This window comes from Drosophila sulfurigaster, chromosome 3, assembly GCF_023558435.1.
Source record: "Drosophila sulfurigaster albostrigata strain 15112-1811.04 chromosome 3, ASM2355843v2, whole genome shotgun sequence".
Lineage (NCBI taxonomy): Eukaryota > Metazoa > Arthropoda > Insecta > Diptera > Drosophilidae > Drosophila > Drosophila sulfurigaster.
In genome coordinates, this window is record NC_084883.1 from 35,551,237 (window position 1) to 35,570,791 (window position 19,555).

A 19,555-nucleotide genomic window follows, 5' to 3' on the forward strand; every position below is an offset into this window, starting at 1 on the left:
CGCCTGCTAAACAACAGTTTAACGAACTCTGTCAACATTGCAGAGGGCTGTTAAAGTGATGTTACCAAAAAAACCAATATAACAAATGAAAAACACTTGAAGAATATGAAAAGAACATTAGCAATATAAGTGAATAAACAAACAACAAATAAGTTAATTGTTGCCAACATTAATAATGTCGCTTGTATATGCAAGTGATTGCAATTGTTATAAATAGACAACACAAGCACATAGACAATGAAAAGACATTATGCATAAAAGACAAGAAAAAACTGCAATTGCAAAATGCGAAATGCAATTGAGTTAAACCAAACCACAACAAGTAAATACAATACAACACATAAATTAAGTGAATAGTGTAAATCATCGAAGATGGCACAAGGATCCATACAACGTTTTCACAATCGTTGTGGTCGCTCGATTACTCTGTGGGATGGAAATCGCTCGGCGCAGCGTTTGATGCGAAACTTTAGCCATGCTTTGGTCTTCAGCGCTGAGCCTTTGGTGGACGATGTGCTTTTCGAGGTGGTGATTGAAAAGAAGGTGAGTACATTGCAGTTACAAGAACTCATTGACAGATTCAATAATTAATTCCCTTTGCAGAGTCACTCGTGGGGTGGCAGTATTGAGATTGGCGTCACCTCGGAGTCGCCGGATGATCTGGAGCTGGTTGCCTGTGCGACAGCGATGCGGAATGGCACCTGGGTCATGTCCGGCATTGACGTGCGCAAGGATGGCCGTCGTCTACTCGAGTTCTATGGCACCGATCTGGAGACACTCAACGAGAATGATCGAGTAGGTGTCATGCGCACTTCAAACCATGATCTCGTCTTCTATGTGAATGGCGAGTCACAGGGCGTGGCCGCTAAGAACATGCCCAAGCCCCTCTGGGCTCTCGTCGATCTCTATGGACGCTGTGTACAGGTTTCGCTGTGTCCCACTTCGGATGCCAGTTCGATGCTAAACAGCAGTAGCGAGGTAAGTTGACTATAATATCTTTCCCTTTTGCTTTGCTTAATCATCTGTATTTTCAGCTCTTGGACTCACCGCTGCAGCAACCACTGCAGCAGGTGGTGCAGAATCTCGACGTGCCTATGAGCGTTGATGTCAGCGTTGCCGATAGTAGCAATCTGGATGCACTGGCTCGGCTGAATCTCAACTCTGGCAGTGTGCTCTCTAGTTCAGCCAATGCAGGTGCTGCTGGCGAATACTATGATATCAATGATCGCTTACGTTTCCACACTCGCTGTGGCAGCTTGGTGAAATTGGTGCCCAACTTTCGTTCGGCGGAGAGGCGTCGTCCTTTGGATGAGTTCAACAATGGCGTGGTGATGACGCATCGTCCACTGCGCGACAATGAACTGTTCGAGATACGCATCGATAAGCTGGTGGACAAATGGTCCGGTTCCATTGAGGTGGGCGTCACCACGCACAATCCCACAGTGCTGCACTTTCCGGCTACCATGACGAATATGCGCAGCGGAACCATCATGATGTCCGGCTGTGGCATACTTACCAATGGCAAAGGCACTCGACGACAATATGGCGAGTTCAATTTGGATGAGTTGCGCGAAGGAGATCGCGTTGGCATGATGCGCAAATCGAATAGCAATCTGCACTATTACATCAATGGACAGGATCAGGGCGTGGCGGCAACACGTGTGGCGGCCACGTTGTGGGGCGTTATCGATCTCTATGGCATGACCATCAAGGTGACCATTGTGGATCGCGATGAGCGGGAACAGCAGAATCTGGTGACACGTCGCAACAACATTGTTGCCGGCATGGCTTTGGTTTGCAGTCATGCGCAGACGGGCACGCCTACGCTGAGCCTGTTGAGCCCGGAAAGCGAGTTGAATGTGGCTGGTGCAGCGGGCGGACTCAGCGAAACCATTTCCAGCACACGGGCCATTGCGCGCAACGACGACAGACTCACGTTTCATCACATCTGCGGCAGCCACGCGACGGTTACGCAGAGTGGACGCACTGCGTTGCGACCCAAGTAAGTAAACCTACATTGAAAACAGCCTTTAAGGCAGTTTAAGATATGAAGATTAATTTAAACTATTCTAGGTTATTTACAATAAGTTGCTCTAACTCTATACCTATCCATCAGTCTGTCCGTTCATATAAAGACTTCTTCGATGAGTCTATAATATTTGGGAATTTTACTCCTTCTGATGCTATTCAGTTTTATGTTGCCCACACCTTTTTCCATACCGTAACCATACGTTTTTTTTGTATTAGGATTAGCTTGCAAGTTATTCCTTTAATAGGGTTCAATTTATTTATTTATCAATCTATTTAAACTTGAAATTAACTTTTCCTCACTTTTATTGCAGCGCCGCAGACGACTTTAATAATGGCGTGGTGCTAACGCGACGTCCGCTGCGGCCCAATGAGCTGTTCCAAGTGCGACTAGAGCGCGTGGTCACTAAATGGGCAGGCTCTGTGGAAATGGGCGTCACTACGCACACAGCCGACGACCTAGACTTTCCCTTTACCATGACAAATGTGCGGTAAGTAGAGTAATTTACTTATGTATGTACTAGAATAATATAATTCCAATCTCCCTTTAGTTCTGGCACCTGGATGATGACGGGCAACGGCGTTATGCAGAATGGTGTCACGGTGATCGAGCAATATGGCCAGAATCTGGATCGCCTGCAGGTGGGCGATCGCGTGGGCGTTGTGCGCAAGGATGACGGCACTCTACACTTTTGGGTGAATGGCGTGGATCAGGGACCAGCTGCCACCAATGTGCCGGAGCGTGTCTATGGCGTCATTGATCTCTACGGCCAGGCGGCGCAGGCCAGCATCATAGACACATCAGAGTGCGGAAGTCCGGACACTGGCAACTCAACCATTTCAAATACAACGCTGTACAGCGAGGTGCCGCTGCGTTTCCATAACATACATGGTGCCAATGCGGGGATTTCCAACAGCGGGTTGACTGCATCGCGTCCCAATTCTCTAGCGGAGTTCAATGATGCAATTGTGTTTAGTAATAGACCGTTGCGAAATCGGGAACTGTTTGAGGTGGAGTTGGAGACAATGGTACGTCATTGGTCGGGCAACATTGAAATTGGCGTGACGGGCACGCGACCAGAGGACATTCAACTGGCGCCCAATGCCACTGATCTCGAGGCGAACGATACGATCATACTGTGTGGCCCCATGATCTTTCACAATCGCAAAACGATACGCACCAATGTTCTCATCGATCTGGACACTTTGGGAACGGGCACGCGTGTCGGCGTCATGCGAAACGGAGACTACATACACTTCTTTGTGGATGGCATGGATCAGGGTCCAGCTGGCGAGTGCCATGCGCCCAACATTTGGGCCATAATTGATCTCTACGGGCAGTGCGCCCAGGTTAGTCTGACGCAAACGCAGCTTGACATACGTGCTCCATATGCCACCAGCGAGAACTCACAGAGCTGCCAGGCCACATCGGTTATACAGCATCCGGCGTTGGAGACAAAACATCGCTGGACTTGTGTCTCGGGTAGCGTTAGTTTGACCAAGGATTGGACAGAAGCGTCGCGATTTACAGGCTCAACGGCAGCGTTGTCGCATTGTCTGGTTTTCTCGGAGCATCCGCTGAGCGTTGGATCGCCTTTCGAGCTCAAGCTGACCTCCATCAATCCCATGTTTGCTGGTGAGTGTAACGAATTAAATTAACTCTTATTACCGGGATTTAACACACGGTCTACAAAAAAAAATGCATAAGAGTATCCCTTTTTAATAGCCATTAATGGTTGATACTGTTAGGAAAGTCGACCGTCCGTTTAATTAGTTAAATCAGAAAAAATAAGATAAATTTCTACTAAACTGGGGTATATTAGTTCATTTTTTAAATCAATTTCTTAAAAGTTTCAAAACGATTTTTGTTCTAATTTAGAAGGGTACATTAAGTAATTAGAACTAGGAACCAGTTGGTTATATATTTATTGAAGTTGAAGTAGTTTTACAACCAGCTGAATTGGCCATTCTTATGATAATGGTATTCTTCACAAATTCTTAACATTTTCTTAACTGCTTGCTCTAAAATCTCTCACAGGCTGTCTCAGCATTGGCATCACCGATCTCAACCTGGCCGACGAGAGCGTGCGCAAGAAGTTGCCCACCAGCCTGAAGCGCATTCCGGCCAACGTTTGGTATGTGAGCGGCAACGAGGTGCGCTACAATTCCAGCTGCCTCCAGCGATCCCTCGCCTCCCTTGAGTGGCTGCGTGTCGATGATCGCATTACGCTGGAGCGTGTGGAGAACTCATTGAATATCTTGCTGAACTCGGAGAATGTGAACATACAGTTCCATAACATACCCAACGATGTGTATGTTGTGGCCGAGCTACTTGGCTCCACAATGGCTGTGCAGGTGATCTCCACTCAAGGTCCCGCATCGCCGTTGCGTCCATGTAGTCTGCGACTGCAGGATTCGATGGACTTTGGCATGGATCCGCTGAACAAACAGGATAGCTCAATGCTGGAATCTATTGATTCCGAAGCGCAGAATTATGAGTTTGTCGATGTGTCCAATAAGCATGTCCGTCTTGGTGATGATCGACGCAGTGCCTGTCGCAGTAAGTCCTTCAATCAGGCGATTGTTTGCCTGAATAAGCCACTTTGCAAGGGTGAGAGCATCAGCATCAAGGTGGATGCCATCAACAACAAATGGAAGGGCACCCTCAGCTTGGGCGTGCTTTCGACCTGTCCGCAAGCCATGTCCATTCCCATTTCGCTGTTGAACTGCAAGCGCAGCTGTTGGCTGGCGACCCATGACTACATCAACATCAATGGCCAGGTGATGGCCTCCAAATATGGCGAAGTACTTGATCAGATCCAGCTAGGCACTGTGATTACCATGACGCTCACACACGCCGGAATGTTGGGTGAGTTTATCCATAATAAACATCGTATTTTAAATACTATTATTTCTAAAGAAAATATTTATTCTATTGTAAAGAGTTCGCTAATGATATTCTAATTTTAATTGTATTACAGTTATCATGGTGGGCTCCACAAATCTAGAAGATTTGGCTAGCGGTTTACCGGGACACGTCTACCCCATCTTTGATATCTACGGCAAATGCGAGAAGATCTCTTTGCTCACAGGCAGCGATGCCGCGCGCAATGGCAATGCCAATGGCACACCCATACTGGAGGCACCAGAGGCTCTTGAGTTGGACAATATGCCGCAGCAATGCGAGAAGGCGCATCTGGAGATGCATGAGAAGGAGAAGGACACGGAGCAGCTAAGCGACAGTGCCAGGGAACTGCCAACAGGCGCTTCCACTTCTGCAGCCGGCAATCTCATGTAAGTTTTCACTCTTATTTCCATTCGAGCTGTTCCTTAACCCTTTGTCAATACACAGGACACGTTCTGTTATGGAGAGCGTCTCTGAGAATCTGTTGCTTAATATTTCCATTAAGAATCGCACGCTGGAGCAGCAGCGGAACGAGCTGGGCGGTTCCTCATCCACTTGGTAAGTGATAAATCCCATTTAACAACATCAACAGCTAGTTATTGATTCTTTCCTTACAGCTGCCTTCGAGAGTCGCTGCAGTTGCAGCACAACACCAATTTGAATATACAACGCAGCCAGAGCACGCAGAGGTTTCAAAACTCGCTGAATACATCGACAGGCGGAGGAGCCAGCGGTTCCAATGCAGCTGGAGGTCAAGCACATGGATCTAGCGGCGTTTACGACACAAACAAGGAGTACGATGAGCAGGCACTGTGCTCCAATGTGGTGTCCACGTCTATGGTTGCCTCTCATGAGTCGGAGCATAGCGAGAACAATGTAGATGCTGTCGTCGAAGTCAGCAGCGAGCGAGAACGTGAACGGGATCGTGAGCGTGAATTGTCTAGCGAGTCTGGCGACAATGTGCTGGAAGATGATGAGATCGATTACATGAATCATTTGCTGCTATTGCAGCAACTACAGCAGAACGAATACACGCGCATGCAGCATCATTTGATGCCCGATCAAATGTCGCTACTTAATCTGGATCTCTCGTCGCTCAACTCTGTGGAATCCGATACAAATTCGAGCAGCAATCCCAGGGAATCGTTGCGTTCGGCGGCTGCTGCAGCTGGCGTGTTGGAGCAGAATGATTGCGAGTATCTGAAGCAGGTGAAACGCTTCTGTGCTTCCCTCGTGCTGCCGCAGGCCTCTTTCGATGTGCGACTCGAACCAATTTGCTTCTGCGCCAAGTGCAACGGCAACAGCACTGGCAATGGCGACAAGCTGGAGGGCTGGGTGTACTTCAAGCTCAACCAGCAGACGGTGAATGCGCTGAGCGCATCGACATCATCCGCTGCTGGATCAGCATCGACTCAAGTTCATCTGGATCTGAATGGCGATTGGCTGCCGTTCTATTACATGACACGAGTTGATAAAATACGCGCAATACTCGATCGTGGGCAGCCGTTGCCACTGGAAATGGATGAAGACACCGTCGCTGCCACGCACAAAGACGAGCCCGGCACACGCCTCGAGCTCTACTATTCACCCAATGCCACGGTAATTGAACCGGTGCTGCCCCAGCATCATTATGTGTCCGAGCAGGGAGTGCATCGTATTTCCACCTCGTTCGAGGTCTATGTGCGTCGTCAGTCCATCTCGGGCGTCACCACGGGCAAAACAGCGACCGAGGCCAAGCGTCGTAGTCTGCACACAACGGAACACGAAGCTGCCAATGATGCGGGCTCGGTTGGAGTCGCCTCTGGCGGTGGTTGCAACAACAGCAGCGCTGGCGCCATTAACGAATCCTCGCTGCATCTGCTCAACGATCTGTGCTGGTTTACCAAAGAGGCAGGCGCCTGCATCATAAATGCGTTAATTATAAAACTAGATCGCATCGAAGAGCCATCGAGCGAATCTTAAGACCCAAAAGTACACGACACATTAAAACTAGTCACCAGCTTGCAGCCGAATTTCTTATATTTATCTCGCAATTATGATAACTCAAACACTCTACGCTACGCTTACCACGCATTCGTATTCGTATTCACATAGGCATTCCCTTTGTCCCTTCCTAGCCCATTTATAAGCCATGACATGTTTTGTACTGTAAGCGCAAATAAATCTCCAAATATAATCACAAAGTTAAACACATAGTGTGAAGAAACGAGTTTGATTTAGTATGCAATAATTTTAAGGAACCTGCATTCTATTATATTCGAAACTCGGACCACTTAATTAACCATTTTTAGAAAAATGAATATCTCAGTTTTTAATGTTCAAAATCTTTTATTATAATTTCTAGTGAAATTCGTTCCAAAACTTATAGGATTATTTTTCAACATTTTCTTCATTAACTGGTTTTTTAACGTTCACCGATCCCGAGTAGATGTTTCCAATATCTTTGATCTTGTTCCTTATAGCATCGATTTTCAGATGAAGGCTCGACACAAGGTCATCAGTTGACTCCACCGGAGCTGCCTCTGAAGTTCCCTTTCTCGCAAGTTTAGCCTCCAGTTCAGTTACCTTGGCTTCGAGTTCCTTTATCTGAGTGTCCTTGCTTTCAATTGTAATTGTGTTTGCTTGAAGATGCCTCGCAACTGATCCACAATAAGCACTGCATTCTCTGCTCTTATCAGCAGATATCTCGAACTGTTATACCATGTAATTAATATATTTAAATAATAATTATCTTATAACTTACTGTGCTGACCGTTGTGGGTGATGCTGTAGCCCAGAACACCTGCAAGCCCAGTAAAAGAATTACCAACATCTTCATCTTGATAGACTTTCTGTTTCCAAAATCTCGAATATCAAATATTGCGCTACGTTTCGCAGAGAAAACTCAACTGAAAAAGCAACGAAATGCTGCCGGCTTTTATACGTCGCTCTGTGTATACAATTTTCTGTATATATAGAAAAGTGTATATATATGGAAAATCATCAAATATTTGCTAGTGTAAGCGCAAATAAATTTCCAAATATATTCAGAAAAGTGTGAGGCGACGAGTTCCTGTTATACCTCTTTCAAATATCTAAGTCGGTATTCCGATCGTAATAGACCCTTGGATTTATATTTTAATTCTTTCTGTGTTAAGTTATGTAATTATATTTTAAAGGACATATATTCATATGTTGTATCTTTTTTATGTGCATTTTTAATGCATTTTAAATTGTAAAATCATACCTTACAATTTTGATTTAGAATTGTCACATAAATTCTGATTTATTTCTATAGAAAATTCGTTAGTTATTAATTAATTTTCTAATCTTGATTCTTTGATTTAGGGTTTTGTATTGCTTTCTAGTGATCTAATATTGATTTGCTTTACCAGCACTAACCTAATACCAGATTGATAATATATTTTATATGATAATTTTGCTAGTCTGTTACAACATGATTATAAACATCTTCATCAATTAAATATTGTGCTCAATTGAAAACCCAGAAAATGCTGCTGCCATTCATACAACGCTATTAGTATACAAATCTCTATATACGTATAGAATCGAATAATATATGTATATATCATTTAATATTATGGCCAATTCGTGGAAAACTCTTGTTATTGTTTAAACACTCTGTGCGCCAATAACCTCCCGTAGAGGCATATTAAACAGAAAAATAAGTGAAAAGACTTGCTGTTGCTTTTTGGAATCATCATTGTTTTATTTGATTATTTTAATTCCATTCTTTTTAGTGTCGCTTTGTTATTCAACTATATGCAAAAAATGGTCGATTAGAAATGGTTGGTTTTGTTTTGTTTGTTGTATTATTCAGAAATTGTTGCATTTGCGCAGCTTGTTGTCTGCCTATGTTTTTCTTTTACCGTGTCTCTGCCACTGCCAATCGCTGTCAATCGTGCCTGCTTAATCAAATCATTTTGTATTATACGCTTACACATGTAGTTTCATCGGTTGTTGTTTACAATTTGCCAGTTTGCTTTGATTCTGATGCGTCGAAAAAGCAAAAGTGCATATACAATTTGTTGTTGTTCTTTCATATTCATTGTATACGTTAAGTTAATTTTGTTGTTTGTTTCTTTTTGTTGTTTATAGTTTATCTATCGGTTCTTCTTGTTTATCGTTAGCCAATACCATACATATATATATTCATATTTAAATATATCGCGGCACGCGCACAACTCACTCCACATCCATAGATGGATCATTGGTGGCCGCCTGCGCATTGCCATCCACATCCATTTTGTCACCGGCTGCACTTGGCTCGCCACCATTTTGCTCCGCATTGGGCGCATCCTTGGGCGGTGTCGTTGTTGTCTTGGCAGCTGGCTTCGGTTTCGCGCGTGTAATCACCGAATTAACACAGGCATTCAGGGTCTGCACCTCCTGGCGCACCGCTGATGTCTGCACAGGACTGTCGCTAGTGCGTGGTGCTTGCGTGAACTTGACTAAATTGGTATCCAGCCATTTTTGCGCCTTGTCCGCAGTTTCGGCAATGTTAATGAATTCGGTTTCCGTCAGATGGTCGTACTTGGCCACACCCTTGCGGAATTCTGCCACAGCTTGGCGTGCAAATGCAATGCTGTTCTTCAGCTCATCGAAAGCAGCGGGAGACTGCTCAAAGTCCTGGGAACGGTGCTTGATGGGATCCGTTTGTTGTTGCAGTGTCGACAGTCGACTGGTGTAAATCTCACGCTCACAATCCTCGCCATCTTCATACAGCCAGTTCTCGAGATCATTCAGCTGCGCCACAATCGCTTCACGTTCGGCCTCAACCACATAACGCTCTAGAGGACCACCCTGTAGATCAAAAGAGAATGTTAGCCATGGTCTTTAGGTTCATTCAATCCGCTATTATTTACCTGCAACTTGTTACGCGTATCGTAAACAAACTCCTCCAATGCGTTCTTGGCATCAATACGCTCGGTTTCCTTCTGATCATTGCCAATCATCTTAGCTTCCTGCTGCGAATAGTTGGCCAATTCATTGGGATAGAAACCATGGGTAACTATTTCCATAGGCAGCTCAACGGCCTTAATGGTCTTCTTCTTAGCCTTATCATTGCCCTGCGAATAACAAAAAGAGAGAGGGAAGACATGAAAATACAATCAGAACTAAAGCTGCTTGTCAAAAATACAAAATATATCCAATTTGTGTGTAGCCAATAGAAAGAGGAAATATAGCTCGAAGCGGAACAACAAACAACAAAGCGAAGAGGAAAAACACAGCTCAAGCAACAGCCTACAATATATGAGCAAGAGATTCGTGATCGTGTCGTTAAGTTTGTGAATACATATTTCTATTAGAGAGCATTCAGTGGATTACAGGCGCATTGTAAAAACGTTTATTACTTGTACTTGTTTTCTTTTCTTTTTTTGTTTTGTTTGAGGAAATAATATAAAATTAAAGAAAATGTTTTTAAGCGATTTTTAGGCAAATTGTGTAAGTAATTTTACAGTTTCTGTTTAGTATTGTTTGTACTTTATATATATAAATATTTTATTTTTTGTTCTTGTAGGAGCACACAGGGTAGGCGGCTTATGAGCGGTCTTCATCATTCGTTTTATTATCGGTTGTAGGGTGGGAAAAAGAAGCGCAATTTATTTGTGCTTGATTTAATTTTCACAATTTTAAACGACATTTCCAATTTCGAGACATTTGTCAGTATTTAAATTTAAATTATAAATTGCATTAATGACTTTAATAATTGTTTGTATTTTTTTTTGTTTTGTATTTGCAAACGTACCGAACCAAACCAGCCCTTGACCCGCTGTGCCCACCCTTGTCCGCCAGGTGATGAGGCTGTTGATGTATTATTATCATCCTCATTCTCACAATATGCCTAAGAGAGAGCAAACGCGAGCGCACAATATCCAATATTTGGGATAGTAGTTGTAATAGTTGTATATAGATATTTATATATATGTATGATTGTGCCACACATAAGTATGTATATCAAATATTTACGATATTCAAATATTCAGAATTATATAGTATAATAACAAGAGCAACAACAACAGCAACTACAACAAACACTAGATCGAGAATGAAACCAAAAGCAAAACGCCAAAAGAAATATCTATGAAAAGCCCGAGCAAACGCAATTTCCAAAAGTAAATAGAACGTAAAAAATTTAATTGCGATAAAATACTTTGCAAGTAGCTATAAATGAGCATGATATATATAAAATCATTTATGAGTAACCCCTAATGCAATGAAATATCAATATTTGTCCTATTAATCCGCTTGGGAACCGTTATCTTCGTTCTATATTTACAGTTGCTTCATTATCTATTTGTTAAGAAGGGGGGCAATTTTTATGGCAAATTAAAATAGAAAGGCCCTTTAGATATCAAACAATATAAGCTGGATTAGACTGCCCTATAAAAAATTATATATTACGTCTCTCGATATAAAACTACAAATAATATTAACATAAATTTACTGTTATTTATTTAATGAATTTAGCTATGGTTTCATTCATGTCTAGGAAAATAAATAATAGTCGAACAGCACTAAGAGAGTGTATGAGAAATAAAATAGGGCAAATGAAAGCTGATATTGAGTTGATGAATCGGAATTGAAGCGGTTAGAAGAAGAGAAACACTTGGAAGGGTTAGAAAACTGCAAGAAGCCAGCAGAGCAGCACCATAACAACAGCAGTACGTGATGATCATGATGGTTCTAACAATGATGGTGATGACGATCGATAAAAAATAGAAAAGCAAACAGCTTGCTGGCTGAACTTACCTCCTGCTGAGCATCCGCTTGCTCGCCAGAGTTGGCAGCCGGCTGCTCACCGGTGGCCTTCTCCTCGCCAGCAGCCTGCTCTCCAGTGGCGGCAGCAGCCTCTTCCAGTTCCTTGCGGTCGACCAGTGTGGCCGATGAAATCAGCACAATGCCATTTTGATTGATGCGCACTTTCAGTTTAACTTCCTGGCTCTCACCACGTTCCGTTGGTTTGATATCCTTGATCTTCCAAACACCAATGGTTTGATCCGGATACGGCACAGGCTGGCCATAAACAATGGATGCACTGAATGGACTCTTGCGCGCAATTGTAACCAAACGGCTGAACGGTGATGCATGGAATTGGGGAAAGATTTCAACTTCGGCATTCGACGCTGAACCTTCGGCATCCCAAAGTACTTTGACCGCATAGTTCTGTATATCAGTCACACCGAATTCACGGACACGCACCGCTGGCGACATGATGGCGCATTGCAGGGCAGCGCCACGGGACACAGCCTCATCCTGATTGAGTGTGGTGCTCGCGGGCTTGTTGAACACCTAAAATGGAGAAAGAACACATAAATCTTGTCATATTTGGGAAATCAAGTTACTGACTAACCTTCTCAATGAGCTGCTTGATCGATGGTATGCGAGTGCTGCCTCCCACAATTTCCACCGAGTCAATGTCATCGACGGACCACTTCGATTCGGCCAACAGCTTCCTGAATGTTTGCTCCACACGTTCCAAGACGGGAGCGACAAGCTCCTCCATTTGTGAACGTTGCATCGATGAGCTGACATCGATGTCATCCAAAAAGCATTCAATGTTTAATGGCAGTTTAGTGCTGTTTGCCGACATCTGCTTCTTGAGCTTCTCGATTTCGGTCAAGAGACGCAGATTGGCGCGTGCATTGGTCTTAGCATTGATCTTGTAACGTTCGAGGAACTCCTTGCTAAAGTATTCGGCCAACGCCAGATCAAAGTCTCGCCCACCAATCTGATCCCAGCTGCTGGCGATCATCTTCAGTTTGCCCTTGGTGAAGACACAAGCGCTGACCTGCAGCGCCGAATGGCCAAAATCAACAAAGATCACATTGCGTGGCTTATCCTCGAACAAATCGTTCTTATAGAAGCCATAGGCCAACGCTGTCGCCGTCGTCTCGTTCATCAAGCGAAGGACATTGAGGCCAGCGATTTGGGCGGCATCGAGGAGGGCACGACGCTCGGCATTGGTAAAGAATACGGGACAGGCAATGACACAGTCATTGACCTGCGTTTGCATGGCCGATGCCGAAGTCTCCTTCAGTTTGGTGAACAGCATGGCAGTCAGTTGTTCGGGGGAGAAGTGCTGATCCTCGTTCAGATAGTTGACTTTGATGCCAATGCTGCCATCGTTACGCTCCTCAACGCGTGCTGGAATGCTCTTGAGTTCGTGTTGTACATGTGGATCATTGAATTTGCGGCCAAGCAGACGCTTAAAGCCGCCAACTGTGTTTTTCATGTTTGTCACCTGCTGGTTCTTGGCCGCCACGCCAATGATGCGCTTCTTGCCATCGAAGGCCACAAAGGAGCTGCAAACGAGGTGATATTAAAATTAATGATTTTAAAATAATATATGCCTAACAACCCTCCCAGGCATTATAAAACAAAACGGGTCAAATATGGTCAAAACTTGAGCAACAACAAACTGAGTCAGTCTCTCTCACAGATACCACCTTGACTTATGTATGTATTGAGCACATTGTGGGCATGTGCATGTGAGCGCGCGTCTGTGTGTATGCGATCGTATGTTTTGCCGGCTTCGATTTTATTTTTGACAACTTTTGGTGCGAACTTGCTTTTGCTCTCTCTCGCAACAGCTGCTGCCTTTGCGCTCTCGCTCGCTCACTTCTCTTACTGATGCTGTTACTCTCGTGCTCAGAGTGACCGCATGACGCATGCGATGATACGCGTGTGAATATGTGTGCACACTGGCCAAAATTAAAGGAAAAAAACAGCAAAAAAAAAAAAATATTTGCAAAAGTGGAAATTTCGCCCACGCAGTCTACAACATTTTTATAAATTAAGAATCTTAGTCAAAAATAATTGGAATAGAATATGGAACGCAGTGCAACATCCCAAAGTTGATTTTGAAATGCTTTTTATGGAGCGACAGCCAGAGCCAAATTTAGGCCTAAGCAATCAGCGCATGAATGCATTTTACCCACCATATGTACACCAGTGCACATAGATGTACATATATGCACTCTACAACAAATTTGTGGACATTTTGCTTCATTTACAATTGTATATAAAGCGCGTTACCAGTGACAACAATAGTACTGGAAATTTCTAGGCGCGTATACTCATGCAAACAAAACCCATACGCATACGCATACACACACACATACACCCCTATACTCACATACACGTACAAACAGTTGGGCATGACTTACATTTGTACATAACCTCAAAGAAAGGGAGCAAACGATTATGCACAATGAATTTAGTGGCTTCTGCTAAACAGTACATAATACATCATACAACAATAACTAATCATCATACTCCATGAATGGTGATGTACTTACGGCGTTGCTCGCAGACTGTAGTCATTGGCCAAGGTTTCGATGCCGCCAGACCTTGCTGCCGCTACATAGCAGCCCTCGTTACCGAAATCGATGCCAATCACAGACATTTTTCCCTCTAGTTTTTGATTGATTTAGTTGAACTATTTATTTGGTTAGACTTTGTTGCCTAGTTTTTTTAGGGGCGGCTTCTTTTGTTTCAGCAACTGTAATAGAAAATTGAAAAAATATTAGTTTGTTTAATTAAAGCTAGAGCACACATCAAACACGGCATCGAACGATATTTAAATTGACATATGATTGTAAGTGCTCTTCGATTTGAGTTTTTTTCTTCACATTAATTATGAATTTGCTGCTTGGCTCGTGAAAGAAAAACTCTTGCAATCTATTGTACTCGATAAATTTCATTGTTTGCTTGTTTATTGCATTGATGGTTGTAATTATATTTACGCACATTTTTTGCAATTTATTTATATATGTAAAAAGCTTTATGCTTATTTATATTAACAATACATAAACGCTTCAATTTATCTACCGCGACCGACACGTTTTTTCAGCGTAATGAAAATTCAAGCGGCGACGTCGACGTCGGCTGAGAATGGTAGCGAAACTTCTCGAACGGTGTGATTGTAAATTAAATTTTAAAATATACCAAAATTATACTTTTCAGTATACTTAGACCAAGAAAAATGCAATGGCCACACTTAGCGATAAATTGTATAGCGCTAGTCGATTGTGCGGAAATTTGAATTTCGCGTTTCTGAAAATCATTATATTTTAATTAGTTAGTTTAGTAAATACACAAATTAATTATTAACAGGAATTTTTATTACACATATATGTATGCATTGTCTTTTTGTGTAGCTTAAAACCAAGTGCGCAAAACAAATTGTAAGTAGGAATGTTGACATCGTTACAATACGTAGGATAAAAAACTAAATACTTATAAACTTAGACTATGTAGCATAATTAATGCTTGTCAGGAATAATTTTGAACACATTAAATAATTAGTGTGTAAATTGTTAGAGATTCAATAGATCAGATTTGCGAATATAAACGACAAAGTTGAAACCGAAACAATCAGTAACTTGCTCTACTGCTTACTTTCAAAGATTTTTTCGTAACTGGGTTATTCCCCGATTTTCAATAAATTTTGTCACTGCGATAAGGACTCATCTCTAGATATGTACTAAGGCATGGAGCCTATCTCTAACTCTTGTCGTTGTTCCGTTCCGTATGAATTAAGTACGTGAGCAGTTTGCCAGCGTCCGTGATTCATGTAGTACTGAAGGTAACGCGTTTCTAAGGTCACTAAGGTGCTAAACAGCTGAGTATAAATGTCATCTCAACAGTATTTCAACAGGGAATGTTTATAGATAGTGGATTTTGGGTTGTATCGTGTCCTGGGATCAATTGCGGGTTGTTTGCTATTCAAGTCTTGTCGTGTTTGTCTTTCAAACGTTCTATATAAAATACTAAGCAGTCTTTGCCGTATATCAAAATAATGCTCGTTGTCATGGCTATTGCATTAGCACTACATCCACTTTACAGTTGAGCAACCAATCCCGACGCGGATATATTATCGCCAGCACCCGCCGTCTTCTTGGCTACGCGACACACCAGCACAGGCGCTACACAAATCTCCACCTCGATGCGCTGCCTGCTCGGTCCAAATTGGATATACTCTTGCCAGCAGGGTACAGGATTGGCAGCGCTCATGCGCATACGTGGTGCCTGCTCCTGGGCCGAGGTGGCAAAACTATCGTCCAGCACCAGCAACACCGACTCAGGATTTACCTAAAATAGGAGTACAGATTAGCAATCTCATAGATATACGCTGTGTTCACACTCACAAACTGTGATTTACAGACATAACGATGGGCAGTCAGAGCCGCTTTGGCAGCCGCAGCACGTGTATTCTTCCACTTGGAGTTGGCAATGGTCAATATAGCCTGATACGCCAAGGTGTGCACATGGATGCGTGAAATTAGGCGACGTTGTGAATCCGCCTGACGCTGACTGTGATAATCCTCCGCCAGACTGATGAACACCTCACGCATCTGGTCCAACGTATGAGCAAGTCTTGGATTCCAATCGGTGGCTTGTGTGGTGCTGCCATGCTGCTGCACTTCACGCAGATTCGACAGCTCCTGCTCGTTCATTCCCAGCGAATCGACATAGGGAAGCACCAACTGACGCAGCTTCTGTAGCAGCTCCAACTCCACATAGCTTGCAAACTCGAAATGCTGAAGCGTATCCCTGGGCTGGTTAATAAGCTGCTGTTTCACTTGATTGAGGCGAGCCTCACGCACGCCCGGACTGAACTTGAACATGTCCATCATTTGCAAACCGCTCACAACGAGCAGCTGTGGATGGTATTGCTTAAGGGCATCGGTTAGTTGCTCCACTGAACGCAGATGCGGATTATTCTTATCGTTATGCAGTATATAACGATTGGCACGTGGCGCCTCGTATGGTCCCCAACGATCGCCAGCCTTGTACTCTAATATCAGATGTATATCATCCTCATCAATCTCATCGCCAGCCAAGCTAATCTCTTTAGGCAGCAAGGGACGTAATCTGCAAGAAATAATGGAAGATTACTTTACATTGCATGGTAGACAACAAAAGCAACTCACTTCTTGGACATGTGTGCACCCAGCAGTACATCGGCTCCCTCCATGACAAAACGCACAGCCATTAAAGGAGCATTGCCTCCCATGTACCAATGAATGCGCTCCTTGTCCAACTGTTTGGCGTAGCTGATCAGCTGCTTGAACAGTGAGCTGTTGCCCACAACGCGTCTGAAAAAGATAAACATGCATATAATCAACAATGATAAGTATTAGGAGTGGATGCACTTACTCGGCTGCTGCTCCATTCTTGAAGTAATAAACAAACGATTGCAGCAATTCGTGTTCGTTGCTCACCTCGTTGGCCGCAAAATCGGGGCTTACGCTAGGCATGCGCTGCCTGTAATAGGTGTCCAGAAATTCTGTGGCATTAATCTGCAAATCGGTGCAGGCGCCATAGCCAACGGCTACTTTGGGCGCCGGCTCCAAACCACTTCTCTTCACTTCGCTCTCGATGGCCAGCAGTCCAGTGAGCAGCACGGTGGTCTTGTTAAGCGCCTGCAGCGATAGAAATGCCTGCCAGATGATCGATATGAAGGCGGTGAACACCGAGCAGCCGGTTATCCAGCCCATATACTTCAAAGCTCTCATATTGTCTCCTCCTTTTTGTATTCCTGTCTCTTTCTGCCGCAGCTTTCTTGTTTTTGCCGGCGTCGTCTGTTGAAGATGCTGCTGCTGATGCTGTGATCTTTGGTGATGTGGCTGCTGTGCGGCAACCAATGCCCTTGTTGCTCACTTATCACTTGTCTTTCATATATCTTTTACTTAGCTATTTTTGTTGTACCGACTGACAAACACACCCAATGTATGTGTGTTTGTTTATGAAATGTGATAACGACACTCTAGAGATGGAGAAACATCGATGGCAAAATCGATGCATCGATGTTTTTTACAATTTTTTCAAACGTTCATTTTTGATGGCAAACATTGATGTTTTTCACAGCCGATGATAATATTATAAACTCATGTATTATTTATGGAATTTATTTCAGGTTTTTCAGGAGTTTCTTAAAAAAAGAGCTTAAAGCTGTTTTACTTGCCGGTGTGTGACCGTAAACAATATTTCCAAAATATTCGTTTTATTTCCGACAGGATATACCAAAGTAGGGTGAACACTGATATTTGCTATATGGTTACACTTTTATATAGATTTCGATAAATGCGATTAAAATGGCGCTTAATTTAAAAATGAAAGCTATTTTATTTCCGTGAGCTTAACAGGATCTATGCGCTATCTAGATGACTGTCTTCGGCACTGTCACTTTCTACAAAAATGTGACATTGAAAAACGAAGGAGAAACCTAAGAAACATCAATAAAATTCTTCCTTTGTGTTTTTCAAATAAAATAAGGGAATCCATACAAGTGGACAATAAAGAACTTTCCCTCTTTTGATAGTCGTCATCTTTCCAATACAATCTATAATAACAAACATTCATAGAAATCATAAATTTTTTAAATTAGAAAATTTTCCACTATGTACATAGTTAGATGCAAATTCGTGGCGGTAAAATTTTCACTGCTGCCAAACCACCGGCAACGACATTTGGCGCACTCTTTTGAAATAAACAATCCCTTCACGCTATAATTGTGGTGACAACTCATAAATTTATAAACGTGCTGGTAAGCTATTAATTGTTAATGGCTGCATAAACATTTAATTCTTTTGTGAATGAGCTGATACTACTTTTGATTAGGTCTTATTTAAATTGCAACATAAAGAATTACCGCTTGCTCATAATAAAATGACGGTTAAACACAGAAAATGACAGGCATGTGCTCAAAGATAACAATAATTATTATTGTTTTAATAATAATCATAACAATAAGAATGCTGGAAAACAGTAACAATGGCAATTGAAGCTTAGCCAAGCGAGTGAGTGAGTGATGATATATCATCTTGAAACTGGTATATTTTGCTGTTGGCCACTTAATGTTCATAGCTGATATAATTGATATATTGTCTTGACTAAATGATTTTTAATCGTTTTCAGTGTACTTAAATACGTCATCAGCATTTATTTTCGTACCGTTTTACAAGCTATGTAGTAGTATTGTTTTTAGATGTGGCGTCGTTAAAAGGCGGTTCCTTCTTCTTGTTGCTGTTGTTGTTAACTTAAAACAAGTTGTTGCTTCTTCATTTCGTTCGTTGTTTCTCTTTAATTGCTTCATGCCGTTATTATTATTGTATTATATTGTAGTATTATACACAAGGTTATCCAATGGATTGTGTGTGTAGAGGAAGTGGAAGTGTTTCTCTACTTGTGGGTGCCTTGCCAAATTATATAATCGATTAAGAGCAATTCCTGAATTTGATTATGGATATTAACTAGAATGTTAGTACATATCATTTATGGCATCATTTCTAAGGAATGTTTTGATTGTTTTAAGTGTTTGCCTCTCAACAATTAACACTCGACATGTTCCAAAGGTTCATCCCGCAAAGTATCTTTTTATTGCATTTCCCCCGATAAAATCAACAAACGCCAATTAGCGACAGTAAATTGTATGACTATTTCGACTAGAATAAAAATAAATATAAACTTAACTGATTCTACTTATCATAGCGTATCACGTACACACGCTTCGTGTGTCCAGTTAAAAGATTTAGCCAACTTAAAATGCTGAGGATGCCACTAAAGTCGGTGAGTTGCATGTCTCGTTTCCTTTTAGCTGATTTACAGCTTCTC

At 42.6% G+C, this 19,555-nt stretch overlaps 4 protein-coding genes across 6 annotated transcripts; 1 reads left to right on the forward strand and 3 right to left on the reverse strand.

Moving 5' to 3' along the window:
- The first annotated feature begins 17 nt into the window (after positions 1 to 17).
- Positions 18 to 7,776, forward strand: LOC133843696 (neuralized-like protein 4). The gene is made up of 9 exons (XM_062277345.1): positions 18 to 543; positions 604 to 978; positions 1,035 to 2,002; positions 2,343 to 2,519; positions 2,580 to 3,664; positions 4,067 to 4,897; positions 5,010 to 5,322; positions 5,381 to 5,491; positions 5,551 to 7,776. The coding sequence occupies exons 1-9, from the start codon at positions 373 to 375 to the stop codon at positions 6,893 to 6,895; spliced, it is 5,376 nt and encodes a 1,791-aa protein (XP_062133329.1). The 5' UTR covers positions 18 to 372; the 3' UTR covers positions 6,896 to 7,776.
- LOC133843703 (uncharacterized) lies at positions 7,242 to 7,833 on the reverse strand. Of its 2 annotated transcripts, none has more exons than XM_062277354.1 (2): positions 7,677 to 7,833; positions 7,242 to 7,624 (listed from the first exon to the last, which is right to left on the reverse strand). In XM_062277354.1, exons 1-2 carry the CDS (start codon positions 7,749 to 7,751, stop codon positions 7,304 to 7,306), a joined length of 396 nt encoding a protein of 131 aa, XP_062133338.1. In that variant the 5' UTR covers positions 7,752 to 7,833; the 3' UTR covers positions 7,242 to 7,303. The 2 variants fall into 2 exon arrangements, with proteins under 2 accessions (XP_062133338.1, XP_062133339.1); XM_062277355.1 differs by having other exon boundaries at positions 7,242 to 7,618; positions 7,677 to 7,831.
- A 784-nt stretch (positions 7,834 to 8,617) lies between these two features.
- LOC133839890 (heat shock 70 kDa protein 4) lies at positions 8,618 to 14,844 on the reverse strand. 2 transcript variants are annotated; one of them, XM_062271522.1, is made up of 7 exons: positions 14,687 to 14,844; positions 14,236 to 14,438; positions 12,288 to 13,239; positions 11,687 to 12,226; positions 10,683 to 10,778; positions 9,799 to 10,002; positions 8,618 to 9,736 (listed from the first exon to the last, which is right to left on the reverse strand). In XM_062271522.1, exons 2-7 carry the CDS (start codon positions 14,340 to 14,342, stop codon positions 9,119 to 9,121), a joined length of 2,517 nt encoding a protein of 838 aa, XP_062127506.1. In that variant the 5' UTR covers positions 14,343 to 14,438; positions 14,687 to 14,844; the 3' UTR covers positions 8,618 to 9,118. The 2 variants fall into 2 exon arrangements, with proteins under 2 accessions (XP_062127506.1, XP_062127507.1); XM_062271523.1 differs by lacking the exon at positions 10,683 to 10,778 and having other exon boundaries at positions 14,687 to 14,843.
- Positions 14,845 to 15,042: 198 nt separating this feature from the next.
- Positions 15,043 to 17,857, reverse strand: LOC133839891 (ADP-dependent glucokinase). Its single transcript, XM_062271524.1, has 4 exons — positions 17,099 to 17,857; positions 16,873 to 17,037; positions 16,087 to 16,813; positions 15,043 to 16,030 (listed from the first exon to the last, which is right to left on the reverse strand). The coding sequence occupies exons 1-4, from the start codon at positions 17,455 to 17,457 to the stop codon at positions 15,779 to 15,781; spliced, it is 1,503 nt and encodes a 500-aa protein (XP_062127508.1). The 5' UTR covers positions 17,458 to 17,857; the 3' UTR covers positions 15,043 to 15,778.
- Between the last annotated feature and the right edge of the window lie 1,698 nt (positions 17,858 to 19,555).